This window comes from Trichomycterus rosablanca, chromosome 26 (genome assembly GCF_030014385.1).
Source record: "Trichomycterus rosablanca isolate fTriRos1 chromosome 26, fTriRos1.hap1, whole genome shotgun sequence".
Classification (NCBI taxonomy): Eukaryota; Metazoa; Chordata; class Actinopteri; order Siluriformes; family Trichomycteridae; genus Trichomycterus; species Trichomycterus rosablanca.
Window position 1 is genome coordinate 1,115,163 of NC_086013.1, and position 14,808 is coordinate 1,129,970.

Sequence of the window (14,808 nt, forward strand, 5' to 3'; positions counted from 1 at the left end):
GTAGGCACATAAGATTTAAAAGGAGGGTTGCCTGTCAGCTTGACCGGGGTCCACCTGCGTAACAGACGGGTTACCCAGGACTCTTTCCTGATCAGTTGGGCTCCTGCCAAAACCTGTACAGGTTCCTCAGTTTTAACAGCATGGCGGGATGAAGGACTGAGTGCTGAGGTTTTTATTTTTATATCTTTTACTGTGTATTGTATAGATTAGTATCGTCATTGTTATTTTATAGAATGATGTTTAAGGTTGCAGGAAATGGTGACTAAATGACGTGCTGGTAACCTCTCTTAAGTCATAAAGGACAGAAGATGGATCACACCAAGATCGAAACATTATCCCTAATCTCACACACTCGCACATTCATGCGTTTACACACTCGCACGGACACTGACATCGAGGACTTTTTTGATCATGTTTTTGGATTATAAAATAATGGACTTTATTAATTTACAATTAATGTCATGTTCTGTTTTATAAGCTCGTTTGTTAAGGTCTTGTTTTGATTGTATTTTTACTTGTCTTGCATCACTACGTGTTGTGAAACTGTACTTGTACTGTAACCTTATCCAGGTGAAGAACACTGTCGAGCACAAAAGCTGGCAAGGTGGAAATTTTCCTCCTTAAATTGGCCATTAGGAGGTTTTTCGCCCACCTCTGGATAGGTGATCAGAATTATCGAGTTTGTTAGAATAAATTATACTGATTGATTCCTTATGTGGTTGTTTTGTAGTGTCTGATTTATTGTTGTCTCTTGTATGTCAAAGTGAATCATATTTTATGTTTATTTTTTTCTTGTGAACTGAGCAATAATCCAATAAAATTAGTGACATGTATAACCTGTGGTCTGCTATATTTTGGCCTACTTTGCTCTTCTGTAAATCAGTCTAACCAAAAGCCTGTAACTTACATTTAGCATTTTATGGACTTGTGCACTTTTTATAGTAATTGAGTAGAAAAGAGTAAATAAAAACATGCTTTTTTTTGTAATATTTACTTGGGTCTAAATAATGTGAACAATCACACACCTACATTTACTTTAGCAGTAGGGGTGTGATGCTGATGGACCGAGTTTGGTGATCACTCCCCTATATGGCCGTGAAATAGTCCAGCAGAGTTGGAAATAACCGAGCTGAAGGTGGAGGATGGGTGTATACTGTGTGGAGTGTGTTTTCTGCTATACTGTAGTGTGTGTGTGTGTGTGTGTGTGTGTGTGTGTGTGTGTGTGTGTGTAAGTAGAACAGAAAAAAGAACTGTAGATAAAATACAAACAATTATTCATTTGCAAACTTACTTTTACTGGTATTATGAACTGAGAACAGTAGGAAGTAGATATTTAATGTTTTACCTTGTTATCAGACCACCTCACACTTTTGTCAGACCATCTCAGATGAGTTTGAGTCCAGAGAAGTTGGTGGCGTTTCTGGACGTTGTTATTTGCAGTCTGACCTTGTGTTTGTGGATGCAGTGATGAGCCGTGTGTCCTGACAAAGGTTTTCGGAAGGAATCCAGGGCCGAACAACAAACTTTAAGAGGAACCAGACTCAGCAGGGACCCCCATCCTCCTCGGGTGGCCTGGAGAATAATTTAAATATAAATGTGAAAGTAATATTTAAATAGAACAGGTCTGTGTTATCATAGAAACATCATAGGAACAGTATTAAAATGTTTTTAGGCTATTTAACATTTTATAATTTTTATTCTTTATAATAATAAATCAGAACCATATTACAGAATATAGAACATTATGTAACTTTTTTTTCTCAATAGTTCCAACTACTTTGTTTACTCAGGTGAACACCCGCTAACCCACCAGCCCAGGGTCTTCCTTATTTCCAGTTCTGAAAGTTGGCAACCCTATATCAGAATCTTTATTGTTCAAGTACCAGATGTACAAGGAATTTCTCTTGGTGCAGGTGTCAACAACATACATAAAATAATAAAACAGAAATAATACAGAACGAATACTATATATAAGAAAAGAATAAAATAAACTAAATGCGGCAGCGGCATAAACAGCAACAGACACTGCAATGGAGGTATAAAGTATGGTACACTTAGGGTTGCCAACTTTCAGAACTGGAAATAAGGAACACCCTGTCACTCAGTAATGTGATGCGGGTCAGTTGAGTCACTTATACTGACGTTCTGATTGCGATTGATTTACTGCATTAAAATGCATCCAAATATCACTTGTCTTCCATACACTCATCTTCTGTAAATAAATCCTTCTCTCTTAATTCTCTTGGCACCTCATACTTCTCCTGTCAGTGACAAGTTGACACTTTTTTTAAAGTAAAATCTTGATCATGGGGGAGAGGGGGGTGGACTCACCTACCAATCAGATGGGTATATAAATGGGTCAAGGGTTTAAAATGACCATGGGGGCTGTGATACTCCTTAAGTGGTACAGTACTAAAGTAGCCTGTAAGCATTTGCATTTTAATAATAATATAACTATACTAATAATATAACTGATAATAATAATCATAGCATGTGCATAAAATCAGCCACATAACGAACACCAGTGTGTGTAATCGCTGTTTATTGGAATATTTAATTTATTACTTAGATTCATAGACTGGAGTGAAGTCGGTTCAGCCAAATCATCTGAGTCAGAGGTGTTTCCGGTGAGTCGGCTCACTCGCCTTGTATACTTAGCAGCAGCCAGTCAGAGGACTCGTAGGATCCGGGTTCATTGAGTTTTCGGACTCGTGATTCCTGATTCAGTACAAAGATTCGAATCATTAACCCGGGTGATTCAGGAACCGCCCAGCTCTAGTATTGAACAGTCTAATCTGCAGCGTTTCTCTCCCACTGATAAAAATACGGAACAAAGCGCGTCCTGTATCAGTTCAATACGGAACACAACGTTTAGTTTCCAAATACGGAACGATTCCGTATTTTACGGGACGGTTGGCAACCCTAGTACTACTAGCTCACTAAAGCTAAGGCCTAATCAGGACTTGTAAAAGAATAGTCGCTTTGCAAAGCATCTGAAGCTGGAATACTTGGTGAATCAGTGTAAAAGAGAAAGTAAAGATTACCACACCAAGCTTTGGCACTATTATTACCCTCAGACTATAGGCTAGTAGTCATTAAATTATATAGAAGTGCAGACTAGACCCAATTTATAAAATACCACTTTATATTTGGCTGCTTTTCATTTACCTCAGTTGAGGTAAATAGAAAAGAAAGCATGATACCATTAATGTACACAAAAACACAGATGCATGCTATTTATGGTGTAACCATGCTTTATTAGAAATATATTGACTGAGATATTCATATTCCGTACATATTAATAACTTTTATTTAATAAATGATTTATGAAATGAAGCCTGGCCCAACATGGTGAACTTGTTATCCTTGTTAGAAGGGCAAAAAGCATGCACATTCCCCACCACACTTGGTTGTTGGTAATCTACCATCCTATGCACAATTAAGAAACAAACTGACATTAAAACATCCAAGTCCTGTATGTAAAATGAAAATCCAGACGTGTGTGTCAAAGGGATGCCTGTGGGGATGGCCTGTTGTTTGTTCTCTAGATGTGTGTTCTCATTGTGAGATCATGTAATTCTTGGCAGGACAACATTACATAATAATCATTCTGGACGTTTCGATTACTGATTCTCGGCCTCGGTGTCTGGCTCGGTGAACGCCTGTGTGTGTATCTCAGCCTGTGTGTGAACGTCTGCTTGTGTTTGAACACCACTGTGTTCTCCTTCCACCTCATTGTCTGACAACAACCCCAGTCCGGTGTGGCACAGTTGTCTCTCGAGAGCTGTGATTCGCTGTTTAAGTTGACGCTGAGTGCTGCTGAATTCCCCCAGCAATCGGGCAAAGCGTGTCTGCAGAACGTCCAGAGACGAATCCAAACGCTGGACTCTTTCCACCGTGTCCATCACACCCAGCCCTCCTGTGGCTACACTTTCATCCAGGAGGCCTTGCTTTTTTAAGATCTCTCGTCCACGCTCTTCCAGAACCTTTTGAGCTTCTGGATATTCAGTGACAGCCTCCATGAGGTCATCTTTGGACAGGCAGAAGAGGTCCGAGTAGCCGATGCTTCGTATGTTAGCAGTCCGCCGGTTGCCCATTTTGCTCCCTTGAATGTTGAGGATGCTAATTTCACCGAAGCAACCTCCCGCAGTTAGCAGCGCAAACTGCGTCACGCCGTCATCCGCTACAACGGCCAGCTTTCCCTCCTTGATGATGTACATTTCTTTGCCGATATCGCCCTTCCGGCAGATGTAGTCTCCTGGACTGTAGACCTGGGGGCGCAGTTTAAGAACCAGTTCCACCAACAGACCAGCTTCACAGTCTTGAAAGATCCGAACCTTTTTGAGCGTGCCCAAATGAACGTTGATGGCAATTTCTGCCCTGAGTTTGTCTGGAAGGTTCTTCAGGACCTCCTGCTCATCTACAGCTTTCTCATTAGTCCAGAGGTAGTCAAACCACTTGATGACACGCGTCTCGAGGGTGCGGTTTACCTTGCGGAAGTGCATGTAATGCTTGATGGCATCGATGCGTGCCTGGAACTCCGCCCTCGTGGCGTTCATGTTTGCAATCATCGAGCCCACATTACCCACGATGGTGGCAAAGATCAGCACGCCAATCAAAAAGTCAAAAACCACAAAGACGAACTCCTCGTCCCTCTCTGGAGGGGGCATCTCTCCGATAGTGGTTAGTGTTAGTGTGGACCAGTAGAAGCAGTACACGTAAGTGTGCGTCAGTGTCCCAGATCTGGTTATGTTCGGATACACCCAGTTGTCCGTGCCAAGCCCCAGCGCCTTCGAAATGGCGTAATATATGCACGCATTCCAGTGAATGATGACCAGGATGTAGAGGACCAGGTTGCAGATCCGGAAGGCGTTGGGGTAGTTGGTGCGGGTCTCGACCCGATCGAAGAACTCGAACATGCGTGCGAATCGGAGCAGGCGGTTGAAGCGGACCTGAGGCAGGTTGGGTCCCAGGAGGATGTAGAGCAGATCGGTGGGAAGGATGGAGAGGACGTCAAGTTTGAACTGCAAGGTCTTGACGTAGTTGTCTCTCAGCTTGGCCGGCTCTTTCACCAGAAGACCCTGCTCCAGGTATCCTGTCAAGATAAACCAGCTACATTTAGCATTTTTATTAGCCTGTTTACATCCCACAAACCGCAAGCTTCCAGCATCAACATTAAAGTGTTTAAACATTTGTCCACATTTAAATCTTCTGAATCTTAAATTATTGTTCGTACCTGTCCTCAGTCGAACACAGCTGTCCAGTATATAGATGAAGTCGCAAGTGTAGTCCAGCACCCACCACAGATCTGTATTCTCTTTTTGTAGGTCATCGAAACACGCTCTACAGAGACAGAGAGAAAAAGTATAGACGCAAACGCCTTTCTGTCATTATCAAAACAGTTTAGCCATCACACATAGGTTAAAACAGGTAAAAACAGTTAAAATACCATCTTATAATGGTCAACACACACGATAAGTCCACAAGTATGTAAACACAAACTAGAAACATAAAAAAATTCATTTCATTGGGGTTAGAAGTAATTATGTGGCGTGCCTTTAAATTGCTTTTAATTGCTCTAGTGGTAATGATTTACTAGAGCTGTTGCCTTCTCTGTGTCCATATAATTAGCATCACACTGTGGTCTGTCATCTAATGCTGATGGTCAGATGTAACTCAATAACCACATAAATAAAACTCAGGAATTACAAGTCACTGGAACATGGATGATACCAAGTTTCATTATTAATAATAATGGTATTAATGTGTGTAAAATAATTACCTGGCAACTAGCAGGACCCAGTTATAGAGCACAGCTACAGCGATGAAGAAGAGCCAGTAATAATAAATATTATCTGACTGCGACACCACGAAGCCCTCCCATCTCTCCCTACACACACACACACACACACACACACACACACACACACACACACACACACACACACACACACACACACACACACAAACAAACACAATTACTATGATTCTGGCTGTTTGTGATGGTTTATACACATTCAGTAGTCGTGTTTGCGTACTTGAACGTTTTCTTGGTGGCTACTTCAGCAGCCGCCGGTGCGTCTTTTCCAACCTGGGGCCCCTGAAAACGCTCGAGGAAGGAGTCGGGTCGCTGCTCTTCCTCTACCAGACTCTTCTGTGCCCACTCTCTGAGTGTCACCACCAGATTTACCAACCTGAGGGAAGGAATGATAGAGTCAAGTGTCAGAAGGCTGAAAAACTGAGCTGTGTGTGTGTGTGTGTGTGTGTGTGTGTGTGTGTGTGTGTGTGTGTGTGTGTGTGTGTGTGTGTGTGTGTGTGTGTGTGTGTGTGTCTGTGTGTGTGTGTGTGTCTGTGTCTGTGTCTGTGTGTGTGTGTGTGTGTGTGTCTGTGTGTGTGTGTGTGTGTGTGTGTGTGTGTGTGTCTGTGTGTCTGTGTGTCTGTGTGTCTGTGTGTCTGTGTGTCTGTGTGTCTGTGTGTGTGTGTGTGTGTGTGTGTGTGTACCTGGACAGAGCTCTCCTGCCTCTAAAGGAATTGAGCATCTCTGCACTTGGAGGTTCGAGAGCAGCGACGCGCTCCAGCTCTGATGACGTGTCGTCATCTCCATCAGTCCTGCAGGGAGGGTGATACAGGAGTTTTACTGCTTTACACTCAGCACATGAGCAACTCTTTCAAGCCATCAACATATATTTTATTCCATAATAAAACAAGTGCAACTGATTGTAATTTTGATTTCTAGTTGCTCATGTCTGTCTGCTCATGTCTAATAAAAACCTTCGATCGACGCCTGGTTCATTAAAAGGACAACCTGAGAAAATTAAGAAACTCTCGGACCTGCTGATAGCGCTGCCGGCTCGCTCGTGTTGGTCCTCCAGTGTGCTTCTCACCGAGAGCTGATGAGAGGAAGCCGAGCGCTGTACTGCAGCCTGACCCGTCATACTGGACACACACACACATACACACACACACACACAGAGGTGAACAACCAGCTTTAATTTCTCCCAGAACCCATGTTGTTACATTCCTTATAGTCTGACACCTGACAACATTTGTCAAACATTTGGAATGATGTTGTATGGATAGATAAACTCTTATTATTATTATTATTATCTCTTATTATTATTACTAAATAAACAAGGCTTTATAATGTCTAGTGTTAGGGTATAGATGGAATAGAAAATGTTGGCTGCTTTACCTGGAACAATTAATTCTGCCCTCTATGAGTGAATAAATGTAAAATCATCTGTCCATGAGCTGGAGCTGAGGTGTTATTTGGATCCAGTTAATGTCCCGACCAGAATTTGCTGTGGTGAGACATGGCATAAGCACTTCGTCCAGCGGGTGAACCTTATGAAACTTTTATATTTCTATTATTATACTGCTGCTGTGATTGGAGGATCAATAAACAGTGTAATAGATGATTGAATAAATAGACAGACGATAGATAGATAGATAGATAGATAGATAGATAGACAGACAGACAGACAGACAGACAGACAGACAGACAGACAGACAGACAGACAGACAGACTAGTTCAGTGGATGGATGGATGGATGGATGGATGGACGGATGTATAGATGGATGAATGACTAGTTCAGTGGATGGATGGATGAATGAAGGAATAAATGATGTATTGTTTATATGTCTATTGTACAATGTTTTCCTAGATGACTTGTCATTAAGGGAACTACAAACAGTACACACTGCTTACACAAACATCCCATAAGACAGACACAGACACACACACACACACACACACACACAGAGTGATGTGGTCTCAGGAGAAACTGTCACTGCTGACAACCAACACTGACACCAACACACAAGGTCTCACCACTAACAATAAACTCGCTGCTTATACCACATCCAACAACTAATTCATATTTATTATATTTTACATAAACTAAACTGATTATTTCATAATATGTTTTGTAATTATATTATTATAATTATACAATCATTATAAAACTGTTATTACATTGCTGTTACATAAAAGAATAGTGAAGTTTTGCTCATGTGACCTCACATCCAGCAGAAAAGGCTTACCTGCTGTGGCTGGTGTGTGTGTGTGTGTGTGTCTTTTCTTCAGGGTAAAAGTGAGACACACAGCGATGCTGAAGAAAACAAACAAACTTCACTCTGCATCACACACACTTCCATCCTGATCCAACAAAAATATCCACACGGGGTAATAACACGGTCGTACACACTGAAAGATCTGATCCACTGTTCCATAAGTCAGAGGAAGTGTGTGTGTGTGTGTCAGAGAGAGAGAGAGAGAGAGAGATATGAAGGTAGGAGGAGGTTAGAGGATGAACTGGCTTTACAGATTTTATAACTTACAGCATGAAACTACAATTTCATTTCGATTTGAAGTTTTAGTTGCTTTATATATTTATTTATATTTGAATGATTTTTTATCAGTATTAGTTTTAGTGGCACAGTGTTGAGTTGGTAGAGGAGATACTGCACAGAAACAGAAGTCTTGGGTCCCAGGGATTCATTCTCACCCTCGGTTCGTTCATTCTCATCCCTCTTAATTCGCTGTAAAACGTTTGGCATGTTTTTACAGCGTCCGCAGTGGTACATGGGATTGGTTGTTCTAAATTCCATCTAGGAATGAACTACCACCCTGTCCATGATTTGCTGGGTGGCGCCAGACCCACAGCAATCCTGGCCAGAATGTAACGGTTAGTAAAAATGATCAAACTCCTGTGAAAAGTGCAACATTTAATTCAACTAAAAACCCCAACAAATCCACACGTTTGAGAATTAACATTAAAAAAAAATTTTTTTTACAAGATTATTCTACACAACAGTACAAAAAATATCTGAAATAGTATTGTTGGTTGTGTTTTAATGTAATAAATCCCAGCATCCCAGTACACACACACTCGTCCGGAACGACAGACAGCTGCTATGGGAAATCGCGTCTCTGTGTCCGTTTCCAGTTGTCTTCACCACAAACCCAGTGGACCAATCATAATCCTTCATTCTACTAACTCTGAACCCAGTGGACCAATCATAATGCTTCACTCTACTGACTCACAGATGCTGAAGGTGTTAGTATACGAGGGTGGGACGATACATCACGACGATACTGTATCGTGTGAGACGTGGTGCACATCGGAATAGAAGACAGCAGGAAAACAGAGGTGGGAGGTGCAGTACAATTGGAGCAATTGAGGATTAAGGGCCTTGCTCAGGGGTCCAACAGTGGCAACCGTCTGATTACTAATCCAGTACCGTAACCACTGAGCTCCCACCCCCCATTTAAAAGGGCCTTGCTCAAGGGCCCAGCAGTGGTAACTTGGCAGAAGTGGGGCCTGTACTGTCAGATGAAAGATGTTAGATAAGCAAGGTCCTGAAAATGAAATAAAAATAGCAACACATCCGTAAATCTTAGAATAAAGACCCAGAGCACATAATAGGTAGTGAATGTTATAAAATATTTATTTCAGTTTTTTAACAGTTCACCATTCGTCCCTCCAAAGTAACTTCAGTACGATAACACAAGACAATGGAAAGTCTCGGATGATTATTTGCATCTAACCTAATCAGGAAATGAAAATAAATAATTTTAGTGACGTTTTTCCACCTCATTGCAGCTTTATCTTTAGCCGATCGCTCTCAGACGTGATCATCATCGATCATCTACAGAAACGAAGCTCAGGAGCATTTTATCCACCATCTCTGATCATTATCTGCTTTAAAGCCTCTTATTCTGACTTGATGTCACTCAAAACTGCCGGTAGGTGTGTTTGTAAAGTTCCTCATGAAGCTAAAGACCTTAAAGCTGAAACTAAATTCAGGTGAGACCATTCAAGAGTGTTATGCTAGCAAGAGCTTTCCTTACATAAGCTGGGCGATATGATGGTGGATCAGCATCAAAGGGTCACAAATCCACTCCTCCTGATTCTAAATCCAGAGCTGCAGAAGTGCTTTTTATTGTTGTGTGTGTGAGACGTGAGCGAGCGTGCTGAAGCGGAGATTTCATACATACACGACTCCGACACAACCGCAATTAAAGGCACATCGATTCCGGCATGGAAAACAGTTCAGTTTTTTACAAATCGAGCACGGAGCAGAAAAAAAAAAAACCACGAGCATGATTTTACAGCATGATATTCACCGTTTAGAGTAATACAGCATGAATCTAGTCTCATAGCATGTTTACTTTAATATCACACACTCCTACTCCGGTCAGTCCATGTACTCATTTACAAATAGGACGCTGCTTCAGAACTTCACTTCTCATCTGCATGCTGAAAATCTGTTGCAGGTAAAAATGCAGCCTGACTATCGAGACTTCAGCGAGCGGAAATGAAAACCAGGATGAATATTTACACATTCTCTCACCATAGTGTTTGGCCTTTGGTGATTGGCTGTTGAGTTTAAATGCATTTAAGCTTCTGTGTCGATAGAGGGAGTTTTGGAAGGGAGGACTTAAATTCTGTTTTTAGTTTTCAATCAGAAATTTGATGTGGTTTTAGTTCTTTTTAGCTTTAATTGTCCAGACAGAACCACAAACCTGCTTACAATACTGAGGTTAATTAAGATTTCACTTAATGAATCGTTACTTCGAACTTCAGAATAAACACAGAGCTTAAAGCTTTAAACACACCGAGCCACAAAAATGAAGCTTTATAACGTTCAAGCCTTCCGACTCGTTTCAAACATGACTAAGCCCCCCTACATACACACACACACACACACACACAATCATATACACACAGTTCTCTCTTTGTCTGTTCTCTCTTTCTTTCTTTCACACACACACACACACACACACCACTCGTCGATCGGCCTAAATCTGGTCTCTGAGTTTAGCCAGCCTCTGAGACAGCTCATCCTGAGAGAGAGAGAGAGAGAGAGAGAGAGAGAGAGAGAGAGAGAGAGAGAGAGAGAGAATGATATAAGTAAAATTATAACACATAAATATATCATCATCAAACGAGCTCAGATTAAAGATCAAAAAGACAAAAAAACTAGGCTTAAACAGCTCAAAACTGAAACCCACACAACATCAAGGGGTCACAAAACTTACAAACCTTAAAAAAAAAAAAATAGTCAAGCTGTACTAAAGTGTGGGGATGGATGGTCCAGGGTGTTTCTGCCCAGTGTTGAAATCCCAGTGGATGAAATGGAGTTTTAACAGGCACTTGGGTAGGGGAAGGAAGGGCGTGGCTCTCCATATACAGGATAGGGCTCTGTGTAGGAACCCAAGACTGGCAGGTGATAAGAAGTGGACACAGACTGGACATGGATCGGGAAGGGTGAAGGGGCAGTGGATTTTCAACTGGGAGATAACAGGGTGGGGAGAATCCATACCCACTCTAGACTGTTTTTGCTGTGTGTGTGTGTGTGTGTGTGTGTGTGTGTGTGTGTGTGTTTTACCTGTTCTGTGGACGCCACACTGCTAGCCACCGTTCCCGTCTGTCCCTGTGGAAGCTCCATGTTGAGATCCAACCTAAACACACACACAAACCAGTGTGAGGAAAGCATTATCTCATGGGGTAGGATGCTGGGAGCGTAGACTCTACCCCGGAGAGAGTGTAGTGTATTTCCTTACCCTGCTTCATCTGCCATCTCGTGCATCAGGGAGTCCACTTGGTTCTGAAATACACAAACTCAACGTTCACTTACGGACACGCGACACGAATCCACGCGTACGCGTCACGTCTTCGACCTTCTATTGTTTGCGTTTGTGTGCGTGTGTTACCTGCGGGGTCGTCAGTGTCGTGGTGCTGCTCATGGTGTCCTCCATATGTTGTGTCTGAACGTCCAGAGTCTCAAACTGCCGCTCGAATTTTTCCATCAGGCCTGAAATCTGATCGGAGAGGACAGCATGACCGTAATGAGACGGGGCAACAGCGACGCATCACACCGGGTTCCTTTCTTATTCTCGGTCTGTCTTACCTTCTCCAGGTTCATGCCCTTCAGAGTGGCGTCCATTCCTTTCACCACGCCCGCCATGGACTTGGTGACCTGCAGGGTGGAAAAGAAACAGATCAATCAGCGACAGGCAAAACCGTGTTCAGTTAATCGTCATCTTTGTTTGGTCGTGTGTGCTTACCTTGTTCATGGTGACTGCCGTCTGCACTCTCGCTGCCACAGCATCCACTCTCGCGCTCATTCTCAGAAAATTCACCGACTGGGTCTTCTGTCTGATGGCGTTCTCAGCGTGGATCCGAGCTACCTCCATGTTCCCCTTCTGAATCGCCTGAGAAAAACACACACACGAACAAAAAACAATGTCTACATTTAAATATCAGATATTCAATAACACACAGAGATGTAATTTTTGCTCTCTGTGTACTTTAACTCACCTTTTTGACTTTGGCTTTCTCCGCTTTCTCCTCTTTGTCGCATTTTTTGGAGTTTCGCTGCAGCTCTTTGGCTGCAAACTTCAGGTTAAACAAATGCTCTGGGATCAGCGGTTAAGGCTGTTGACATGACTATTAATCTAATGCTTAACGTTATGACATAATCTATACATCTAAACCCTACAACAACAGTCCATCTTTAAAAATTCACCCACTGATATCGTTACAGCTTGCACAGCTTTTATTCGTGATCTAAAACGACACAGATAAAATGCAATGCAGCTTCATACTTCATTGTTTTCTTTACCCACATATATTTTTAATTTTGTGTATGTATGATCTGTGTAAGTCTAATTCATTTAACTTATTCTCCAGGACATCCAAGAAGGACTGAGGTTCCGGCTGAGTCTGGCTCCTCTCAAGGTTTATTTCTGTAATTTAAGGGAGTTTTTCCTTGCCACTGTCAGGGGGTTTTTGGTCCGTTGGTCCTGGACTCTTTAAAGCTGCTTTGAGACAATGTCCATTGTAAAAAGCGCTATACAAATACATTCGACTTGACTTGGTATATTTAGATGACTGGGCGCTCAAGTGGCCAATTCAGGTGTGATATAATATATTAATAACTACAACCCAAAGCTGACATTTGAATTAAACTGAGCACAGAGCTACAGATCACTCTCTCACACACACACACACACACACACACACACACACACACACACACACACACACACACACACACACAAGCGAGCCAGTGTGTGCTGAATTCTGACCCACCCTCAGGCACCACACTAGACGTCCCAGGATCCAGCGGTGATTCATACGATTCACAAATGAAATCTAAGCTGGGTGAGCGGAGTGTGAAACTGACCAGACCTGTCTCTCAGGTAAGCAGCACGTCATTAAACCACGCCCACCTGCCTCACCTGAGAGAACTTCAGCTTCACCTGTACTGTTGTTTATCACTGTATATAATGGCTCTGCTGTAGACTGTACATCTAACTCCTATTAAAAGAAAAAAAGACATTTTTCAACACTTCACACTTACACACAACTATTCCTGAGTGATTCTGTTAAATCATCTAATGGAATTAAAGCATTTATTAACCAGCTGCGAGTTTGTTTTGACGTGGAATGACTCAGTAAAGGATGCAGCTCGAGTTTAAACTCCATTTTTAGTTATTAAATTAAACATCAGTAGTACAGCTAAACACTAAACACTGTGCATTAATAAAATCAGATCCCTTCGGACTCCGAGAGACTCAAATCGTTACTCAAATCATCCGCGGTTTGGAACACAGCCCTTAGCTAACGAGCTAACACACCTCAGGCCTGAAGAATTCACCCCAAAATACGAGACATCTGTGCAGAAAAGGATACGTTCCATGTTCGGCATGATGACTCGCTAATAGATGTAGATCCTCACACAGAAATTCTGATTATTTTTGCTTATTTTTCCTCCTCTGACTTCAGATCGCCGCTTCGCTCCGTATCTCAGGAATCACCGCTCGCGCTCACTTCCGGCTTCACGATCATAACAACTGGAGTGACGACGCTGTCACGCGCGGTGACGTCACACGGTCACCCGAGCCTAGCGTTCTGTTCGGGGGAAATTTCGGGCTGTGTCCCAAATCATCGTTTATGGTTAATTACTGTATTGCTTCGTTTATTTATTTATACGACGACGTTTTACTGCAACTGTTTAAAACATATATGATTATAATATTAAGGTATTATTGAGTCAGGAGTGTGATACTTCAATAATCAAGTCATTAAATCCTTTTCATCGTAGAGCCCATAGTAGTTTTTGAGCCTTGCTCAAGAGTCCAACAGAAGATACCTGGCAGGAACATCATAAAAACCCCTCAAATGTTCCAACTGATAGGGTCGCGGCCTCGCCGGGGCAGGCAGCGGTTCAATGACCCCTCGGGGGAGCCCTCGGTAGATCAGCCACCTTCACAACTCTTAGTGGTGGATCACTCGGCTCATGCGTCGATGAAGAACGCAGCCAGCTGCAAGAACTAATGTGAATTGCAGGACACATTGATCGACACTTCGAACGCACATTGTGGCCCCGGGTCCCTTCCGGGGCTACGCCTTTCTGAGGGTCACTTTTCTCATCGATGAGACCCGTCCTCCGACGTCCTCTGGCATACCATTCAAATTTACCACAAAATAATGATAGAATATCAAGAATTTTAGAACAAGAAGAAGAACCTATATTTTCATTACATTTACATTTTCAGCATTTAGTGGACGCTTTTATTCTCAGTGATTTACAGTCGTGATAGTATACAATGTAAGCAATTGAGTGTTAAGGGTCTTGCTCAAGGGCCCAACAGTGGCAACCTGGCAGTGGTTGCTAAAGTTGGCAAAGTTGCAATTGCATAAGTGTAAGTTACTAACTACAGATCATTAAAATGATCAGAAAACACTTTATGAAGCAGCGTCAACATACACCAGGCCAAATCACGTTCTTCCATAT

General features: G+C 42.3%; 2 protein-coding genes and 1 non-coding gene across 3 annotated transcripts; 1 reads left to right on the plus strand and 2 right to left on the minus strand.

Annotated features, from left to right (window-relative positions):
• Nucleotides 1-3,259: 3,259 nt before the first annotated feature.
• cnga2b (cyclic nucleotide gated channel subunit alpha 2b) lies at nt 3,260-6,935 on the minus strand. The gene is made up of 6 exons (XM_062988551.1): nt 6,824-6,935; nt 6,502-6,598; nt 6,045-6,194; nt 5,783-5,884; nt 5,237-5,343; nt 3,260-5,095 (listed from the first exon to the last, which is right to left on the minus strand). Exons 1-6 carry the CDS (start codon nt 6,933-6,935, stop codon nt 3,624-3,626), a joined length of 2,040 nt encoding a protein of 679 aa, XP_062844621.1. The 3' UTR covers nt 3,260-3,623.
• A 2,492-nt stretch (nt 6,936-9,427) lies between these two features.
• Nucleotides 9,428-13,849, minus strand: chmp1b (charged multivesicular body protein 1B). Its single transcript, XM_062988552.1, has 8 exons — nt 13,704-13,849; nt 12,327-12,424; nt 12,074-12,220; nt 11,917-11,985; nt 11,720-11,827; nt 11,570-11,613; nt 11,395-11,467; nt 9,428-10,849 (listed from the first exon to the last, which is right to left on the minus strand). The coding sequence occupies exons 1-8, from the start codon at nt 13,717-13,719 to the stop codon at nt 10,805-10,807; spliced, it is 600 nt and encodes a 199-aa protein (XP_062844622.1). The 5' UTR covers nt 13,720-13,849; the 3' UTR covers nt 9,428-10,804.
• A 434-nt stretch (nt 13,850-14,283) lies between these two features.
• On the plus strand, nt 14,284-14,434 carry LOC134303756 (5.8S ribosomal RNA). The gene has a single exon (XR_010007687.1). It is a non-coding gene; the product is annotated as a 5.8S ribosomal RNA (ribosomal RNA).
• The last annotated feature ends 374 nt before the right edge of the window (nt 14,435-14,808 follow it).

Excerpts from the sequence above, each read along its gene's own strand:
- chmp1b (XM_062988552.1), bottom strand. Across the intron at positions 11,614-11,719 it reads CGACACTGACGACCCCGCAG|AACCAAGTGGACTCCCTGAT; the intron begins GTAACACACGCA and ends TGTGTATTTCAG. Across the intron at positions 10,850-11,394 it reads GTGTGGCGTCCACAGAACAG|GATGAGCTGTCTCAGAGGCT; the intron begins GTAAAACACACA and ends TCTCTCTCTCAG.
- cnga2b (XM_062988551.1), bottom strand. The coding sequence starts at position 6,935 with ATGACGGGTCAGGCTGCAGTACAGCGCTCGGCTTCCTCTCATCAGCTC. Across the intron at positions 5,885-6,044 it reads GAAGTAGCCACCAAGAAAAC|ATGGGAGGGCTTCGTGGTGT; the intron begins GTTCAAGTACGC and ends GTGTAGGGAGAG. Across the intron at positions 5,096-5,236 it reads CTGTGTTCGACTGAGGACAG|GATACCTGGAGCAGGGTCTT; the intron begins GTACGAACAATA and ends TTATCTTGACAG.